Source organism: Myotis myotis, unplaced genomic scaffold, assembly GCF_014108235.1.
Source record: "Myotis myotis isolate mMyoMyo1 unplaced genomic scaffold, mMyoMyo1.p scaffold_m19_p_3, whole genome shotgun sequence".
Lineage (NCBI taxonomy): Eukaryota > Metazoa > Chordata > Mammalia > Chiroptera > Vespertilionidae > Myotis > Myotis myotis.
The window spans coordinates 116214167-116222427 of record NW_023416335.1 but is presented as its reverse complement, the minus strand read 5'-3'; the positions used below and the strand labels follow the sequence as shown (position 1 = coordinate 116222427).

General features: G+C 48.0%; 1 protein-coding gene across 1 annotated transcript; it reads right to left on the bottom strand.

Annotated features, from left to right (window-relative positions):
• Window positions 1-767: 767 nt before the first annotated feature.
• On the bottom strand, window positions 768-4728 carry GPR12 (G protein-coupled receptor 12). Its single transcript, XM_036301984.1, has one exon. It carries the CDS (start codon window positions 3815-3817, stop codon window positions 2810-2812), a length of 1008 nt encoding a protein of 335 aa, XP_036157877.1. The 5' UTR covers window positions 3818-4728; the 3' UTR covers window positions 768-2809.
• Between the last annotated feature and the right edge of the window lie 3533 nt (window positions 4729-8261).

The following is an 8261-nucleotide window of genomic DNA, read 5'->3' as shown; positions in this document are numbered from 1 at the left end:
ATGTTTCTCTCTCTCCCTCCTCCTCTCTCCTTTCCTCTCTAAAAAAAGCAATAAAAACATATCCCCTGTAAGAATTTAAAAAAATAAGGGTAAAAAACAACCACGTAACTAGTGTGTATCCGACCATTACATACTGATGCACATGTATGATATAAAGTTTACAATAATAGATGAAGGGAAAATCACTGTATAGCAAGAGTGCCTTCACCGCTTCACATAAAATATTGCCCTCTTGTCTACAGTGGGGGAAATGCTGAGAAGAGGGTGCTAAGAACAGACCTCTTCCACGTAGGACCCCATCACACAGAATTTTAAACAAGAAGCTGTATGTGTTAATTGTAGAACTAAAAGGTAGTAACAGTAACATGTTATATATCATTTCCCTCTGTCCTCACAGTGAGGGAGCAAGGCAGCAGTGTTCAAAACGAGGCAGGTATAGATGCTGGAAAACCTGCATCACATCCTGGCTCTACCCTGGAAGCTGGGGCCTCAGGCACATTTCTTAGCCTCGTTGAGCCTCAGTGGTCCTGCCTCTAATAGTGTGTCTTGCGAATACAGGAACAGCAGGTAAATCACCCAGCATGGAGACTGACACAAAATGTGGTAAAACAAAGCACATGTTATTATCATGAAAATTCTAACTATGAGAAACCCACCTTTAAGAAAAATGATTTTAGAGATAGAAAGGGGGGGAGAGAGAGAGAGAGAGAGAGAGAGAGAGAGAGAGAGAGAGAGAAGCGCAACATAGATTTGTTGCTCCACTTATTTATGCATTCATTGATTACTGCTTCTTGCATGTGCCCTGACCAGGGATCGAACCCGCAACCTTGGGGTATCAGGACAATGCTCTGAACACCTGAGCTAACCAGCCAAGGCGAGAGAGACCCGCCGTTACCACAAAAACATCACTTATTGCTTTCAACCCTCCTTCTGGATATTTCCCAGCCCATGGCCAAACCAACTTACCTTAATTATTTCTGGCATGGAGGTGCTACTGACTCGAAGTGATTAAAAACAGACTCATCATGTTCAGTCTACCAACTCAATCACATATTGAAGAAAACATTTTAAAGGCATCAGCTTGATTAGATTGTAAGGTAATATGCATTGAAAAATCCTTCTCCATTTCTGAAATATTTCAACCTTCCTCCTGCTTCCACAAGTAGCCTAAGGGAGGAGACACAGGTCTGAGTAGAGGATTTATTCCTATTTGTGCTACATGAGAAGGGGCTCTGGAGAGATGGCATCAGTATGCAGTTAGCCAGAGGGTCCTGAGACCATGGGCAGAACATGGGGACAAACCAATGAGGCTAATGATTCACCGGGGGCTCTTATACTGGTCTTATCGCCATCTGGTGGTGTAGACACAGCTGTAAGTCCACTGCCCGTGGAGGGAAGGTGTCCCAAAACATCTGTCTGTGCTAACAGAAATGATGCTCAGACACAATGGTTTTATAATATGTTTAAAATCAGTTCTTCTGTGTAATTTCCTGGTGAAATCCTTGCTCTCTGAAAACAGGCAATACAGTTTTTATTGCATTTAAGTTGGTTTTTTGGTGAAAAGAAGGAAAAGAAGTTGAAACTTAACTTTTTATGAACAGCCACTGGTGAACTTATATGATATGTCACCATCAGATATGGGTGCTATGTACACACAAACAAAATAATAATTAAAAAAGGAGACCACCTGTTTCAAATGCATTTTACACCATTGATAATATAAACCAGAAATATGTGGTCTACAATATTTAATTCTATTTGTCTCAATCAAGAATAATTATTAATTCATTCTTAGATGAAGATAGGAAAAAGTGATGTTTTTCATATTATGTGATAGCTTTACATTGATTTATATTTCAGAATATACTGAAATATATTTAATCTACTTTCAAGAGATATTAATTTTTTCTTTTTGTTTCCTAAAAACAATGAGACTGTAGCTTGAGAAACTACAAGGGTGAATCCAACTTCCTATGTAAATAAAAACAAATTTCATAATTCACTTTTAAAGGACATATTAAAAACCTATGTTGAAAAATGACGCATTTGATTCTGGATTTACATGACAACATTTGAAACTAGTGGTCTAGCTAATACAGGCAACCATGCAGAAAGAGTTACAACATTCATAGAAATACCAGAGTAATTCTTGTCAACAGTAACTGCTGAAAGTAAAGAAAGGATGAATAAGAATGGGTTCACAGTTTCAGTGTTGGTAACTTATTATTGAGTTCATGTTTACAAAATCAGGTTTCTTCCAAGCAAAAGCATGTAAAACATTTTCACTGGCATGAAAGAGACTGTATTCTGTTAGATACATGTAGTATTGAAAATCTACCTTGACATATAAAAAAAAAAGTCTGGAAAGAATAACTTCATTTTCCTCAATAACTCCATTTTATTTTAAAGTCCAGATAAAAATTCTGGGACCAGTTTACTTTCGAGAACATCATGGCCTTGTCAAATCCCTTCCTTTTTGACCCACCATCAACCTTCCAAACAAAATATAAAGCAAAAGCCCTGCCTCCAAATAAAATATAAAACAACCCCCCCACTCCTAAGCAACAACAAAATGTTGAACAAAGACCTCAACAATTTTTTTAAAAGTGTGAAAACACAGGTAACATTATTTTCACTCCAATCACTTAACTGATGTGAATGAAAGTTTCACGAATGCTAAATGTTTCTGTGGCTCCAAAGAGAATCCAGCATAAAGAATCTAAGGAAAGCATCTGGACCGTTCGCCAGGCAGTGGAAGTGCTTGGTAGATGCAGCATTGGGTGAGCAGCATCCTGTCATTGGAAGGCTGCTACACGTCGCTGGGGGACCGCGTTCTCTGGGAGAGGCTGGATGGGATGCAGCCGCAGCAGATGAGGCAGAGGGCTTTCTGGATCTCTTGGTTTCTGAACGCGTATATGACAGGGTTGATGATGGAATTGTAGGTGGCGGGCAGGAGGGTGGCGTAGGTGTAGATGGAAGGATAGGTGTAATCAGCTATCAAGGAATAGAGGGTAAAAGGCATCCAGCAAGCAGCAAAGGTCCCCAGGATGATGGCCAGGGTGGAGACCCCTTTCCGGGTGGTCACATAGTGCGAGGTGGCCAGGAAGTGGTGCTGCAGGGCTATCTGGTGGGCGTGCCTCATGACGATCTTACAGATCTGGATGTAGAGCTGAAGCATGAGCGCGAACATGAAGAGGAAGGAGATGGAGAGGATGGCCGTGTTGTTCTTGGTGAGAGGTCTGACCACACTGCAGGTGGACTCGTCCCTGAGGCAGTTCCAGCCCAGGATGGGCAGCAGTCCCAGGCAGATGGAGGTCCCCCAGAGCATGATAAGCATGACATAGGTAAATGTGACTGTCCTCTCCGAATGGTATGTCAGAGCATAATACAGGGAGAGATAGCGGTCCACGGTGATGGCCAGCAAGCTGCAGACAGAGGCAGAGAAAGAGGCGACAATGAGGCCAATGGTGACCAGCCTGGTGGCTTCCGACTGAAGCAGGTAGGCAAACACAAAATTGATGATGAGTCCAACGCCGGCCAGCAAGTCTGCCAGAGCCAGGCTGCCGATCAGCAGGAACATGGGCGCTCGGAGGCTGGGGTTGTGGAAGATGATAAGGACCACGATGGCATTTTCACAGGAGATGAGAGTTCCTGAGGTACACAAGACAATGTCCCAGGGGTTCACCACGAGCTCCGGCTCTGGCTCCACACCGGGAACCTGGGAGGAGACGGCGGCGGAGACGTTCTCCACAGGAGCACCCGCATCTAAGTAGCCCCGGAGCAAGCCGCTGAGATTGGCCTTCGGGTCTCCGGTCATTTTAACCCCCGTCCTCTTCAACAAAAAGACAGTCTTTTAATGGACAGGCACAGCAGGGGGACAGTCCGAGATCATGCAGAACTACACAAAAAGACAGCCAGCCCCTCTTCAAAGACTGCTAGCAAATGCCACAAGCTTCGTGAATGACAAACTGTTATGAAATAAAACAAAAGCCAAAGTCTCCGTGATTTAAAACTCACTATGAAAAATGCCGCGTGGCTTTGGGGAAAGCACAGGAAAGGACCTCAAAACACGGCTGCCAGTGAGGCAGGCCCCCCGGTCTGTGTGCTGAAGTGCGGGGGACACACTCCATCCTCTCCCGCAGCCCAGAACGCGCAGCTACTTGCCATCTGGCCGCTGGAGCACCGCACGCCGGCCGCAGCCACAGTCCAGAGCCTGGGTCATCCCGATGGAATATATAAATCGTCCGATTCCATGGAGCTCCCACCCTCTAAAATATATCCCCGGCGCGCGTGCACACACTCATCCACACCCCCAGCCAGAACAAAGAGGGGTCCGGGCTTCCCCCACGTGCACAAAAGGCCGGTGAGCGCACCGGAGGTGTGGAGACAGGCAGACAGACAGACAGACCGGACGACTGATGCTCAGACTCCGCAGCCACTCCCCTAGCGGCAGGGACGGGCGGCGGACGCGACGGGGACAGAGAGGGCGCTGGGCCCGCGGCCCGCGGGGACGAGGGTCGTCTGGGGGGTCACCTTGGCGCGCGCAGGCCGAGGGGGCTCCTCCGGTGCGTCCGCGGCGCGCGGCGGATCGGGTCGCAGGTGGCCGGCGGCGGCGAGGGGCGGCGGCCGTGGGAGGGGCGGGAGGCCGGGGGCGCGCTCGGCGCCAGGTGAGCAGCGGGCGCCAGGTGAGCCGGCAGCTGGGCTCGCGCGCCCGGCCTCCCACCCGCCCGCCCGCCCGGCTCAAATGCGCCCCGCACGCGCGTGCGCCCGGCCCCGCGCCCGCACTGCGCGCTCCCGCACCCTGGAGCCCGGGATGCCGGCGCGCGACCCCACGGGCAGGAGGCTCGTACCCCATGCGGTGAGAGCCCCGCACCGCCTCAGGGAGGGAGAGGAGCTGGAGGTGGAGAAATGCACCCTCACCCTCCCCGCCCGCCGCCCGCATCCCACTCCCGCTGGCGTCCCAGGCTTGCACGCACCGGGCGGGCGGGGGCGAGGGAGCGCAGCCTGGGAGCCGCGTGACCTATTTCATTCCTGAGGTCTCCCTGGAGAGTCCCAGTCTCCAGAGGCCACTTCTCCCCGCCTTTCCCTAGTCAAAAGAATTGCTTAGGGTGCTACTCAGGATTCACAGCAGCGTTTGGGGTGCCCAGGATAGGGGTGCAGAGCTTAAAGCAGCAAAATGCGCGGTCGCCTATTCTAGAATTGCCCTCGACCACATTGCAACCCCATTCCAAAGGGGTCTCCTTCGTAAGTGTGCCCTGGACCTGGTTCATTAATTACTGTTCCCCGGAACACTGGCTGAACTGGATATAGGGTGCGGCCATGGAACTCATCGTTAGTATCAAATTGCACTTATTAAGTGCTCCTTGAGCTGTGTTTTCGGGTGGAAATCATTTACTGCGTTCCTGCAGAAGCTTCCTGCGGATGCTGGCCCCAAACCAATTCATTTCGAGTAACAGTGTTAATTTATTTTTCCATTTTAACACATCAATAGGTTCTAAAATTAAGAACCTGATAGTGGGCTGCTCTTATGAGCCTATTTCTCCTCTGGGTACAAAAAACCAGGCACCTAATAGATCTTGAATTTAAAGACGAGTTCCCAGTTTAAAGATGGGAGAAGGAAAAGGCATGATGTTCTGGTCTCCCCCTGTCAGCAGCGAAGGTTTTTCCAACCTCCTTTCTTTGCACTCACTGAGGGCTCCTGTACAGTAGAGATGGTCTGCAGGACACAGGACCCTAGAACTCCTCCTGTTTTCCTCTGGCTGCCCTGCCTCTCCCTGGTGCTCACTGTCATTTCTTACCCCAGCCTTGCAGGCTCATCCACCTTAACATCCCCTTCTCCCTTCTCCTCACCCATCAATCAACTCTAGCCTCTGCAAGGTCTCTTCAGGTTTCCTCTCCCTGCATGCAGTTCTCAACTACAAATCAGTAGTTTGGGGGTAGGGCCCAGATTCTGTGTTTGCAACCCTCTCGCCCAGTGATCATAATGATGCTGGTGCATGGACCACACTTGGAGAGCAAGGTTCTATGGAGTTTTAAGAATCGCTTGTACCTGATGGGGAGTCATCAGACACCTGTACGTGTGGGGAACCATGCTAATGCTGAGCGTACCAATTCAGTAAGATGGGGTCTGTCTACTCATAGACATATGTATGGTCTGGTGGTGACAGACACATAAAACCACAATGACACCAGGCAGCAAATGCTGTAATAAAGGGATGTGCATCTTCCTCTTCAGTGCTATGTGATGAATCAAAGCACTTGTAGGAAATAGTGATGAACAATAGTTGTTTACACCCAGCAGTTGCAGCCTGCTGCAGTCCCGACTACCGGCCAACACTTTCGGAGCCTCACATCGGCAGGCAGTTTGGGGAAGGCACCAGCCAGACACTCTTCTAGTTGATAACACTGACACAGGCCCGGACCTACAGAGCTTCCAGTAGTGAAATTTATTCCCTGTTTAATGTCTTTGGAAATAAGAAAGGAACAAAGAACTGAGGGTTGGGGATGTGGAGCGGTAATGAGGTGGGTGGCAGCGGTATGTGTGTTTCTGCAGTGAAACCTGGAAAGAGTTTAAGGAAGAAACAGGGCAGTTACTAGTAGCTGTGCACTCACAGTCCTGCTGTTCCCCTTCTCCTTGAATGATTACTTGTAACTAACAGAGTGCCAACTTTACTATGTTCATTGTGTATTTGTTCGGACTTTGGTTGCCAAGGGGCAGAAATCCCATTCAAACTAGCTTAAGAAAACATGGATGTTGTCTGGCATGACTGGGAAGGACCCATACAGTGATCTAAAGAGAAGGAGAAGCTGTGGACTGTGTGCTGAGACTCCCTGTCCCTGACTTATTTCTTGTCCTTGCCAGCCTCCAACTGTCTTCTCCCAGACAAGCATCTCCCATGCAGCCGTCAGGTCGGCCCAGGCAGCCCCTGACTTGCATGTTGAGACATCTCCCTAGCTGGTGAGAGGAATTCCCAAAGAACCAGCCAGCCTGTGGTGGCCCAGCCCTGAACCAGCCATGTGGCTAATGGGATGGGACGAGTCGGTGGCCAGGCCCGGATTGTGCAGAGTCCCGCAATGCATTTCCATCTGAACGTCACCGAACGGGCATTTCCCTAGAGGGAAAGGTGAGGTGGGACACAGGGTGGAGAGAGACTGGGTGTCCTCTACAGCTTCGAATGTGGTGGGAAGACAGGTTTTCACGGCCTTCGGTAATGCAGTCAAGAAGTAGCTGTCTGCAAAGCTGCTTCTCAGTTTATTTACCACCATTGCAGGACACTGTAGCAGATGCCCTCAGTATGTGACATTTACTGTCTTTTCATCACTTATCTTTTCTGTCACTTTTTTTTTACAACTTTGGCAAGAAATTGTAAACCTAAACCAGTGATGGCGAACCTATGACACGCATGTCAGAGGTGACACGCGAACTCATTTTTTTGGTTGATTTTTCTTTGTTAAATGGCATTTAAATATATAAAATAAATATCAAAAATATAAGCCTTTGTTTTACTATGGTTGCAAATATCAAAAAATTTCTATATGTGACACGGCACCAGAGTTAAGTTAGGGTTTTTCAAAATGCTGACATGCCGAGCTCAAAAGGTTCGCCATCACTGACCTAAACCATTCGAGCATGATCTGGCATTTTCACAGCCTATGCTAACAGTTACTGTTTGTGAGAATAAAAGCTCTTGCCCACCTTAACCTACACAGTGTCTTCGCCAACTTCACCCTGTACCTGCATCTCCTAGCCCTTCTTAGTAATTGAATGTGTACGTCATGGGGTCCCAGGTTACTGGCCGGAGCAAGTCCGAACCCGAGCCAGTACTGCTTGGTGTCCATGGTGTCGAAATGCTACTCGCCTGCTTCTTTCCTGCTTGTGGTGATGATTACTAGTCAGTTTTCCTCTGTGTTTTAGTTGGTGTTCTGACCTGGATCAGATTGACCATACATTCTTCTGCCCAGCCAAGGGTCAGTGTCATGCCTGAGAATAAATCATGACTCTAAGTTTAAAGTTTTAATAATTCTTTATCTTACAGTAAATTTTATTGCAGAAGGTGCCTATTTCAGGAGTGTACAGTATGATGAAGTGATACCAGATCAATCTAACCACTGAGAGAAATAGAACCTTACTGGCCTTTTTCTTGCCGCTCCTAGTTATTATGCACGTGGGGAGAAGGGAACCACTATTCCACATTCGAATACCATAGATTAGGTTTACCTGAGTTTAAACTTTACATAAATGGAATCATACACCACATATA

Bases quoted from the DNA above. Each gene is read 5' to 3' on its own strand.
- GPR12 (XM_036301984.1), bottom strand. From the start codon at position 3,817: ATGACCGGAGACCCGAAGGCCAATCTCAGCGGCTTGCTCCGGGGCTAC.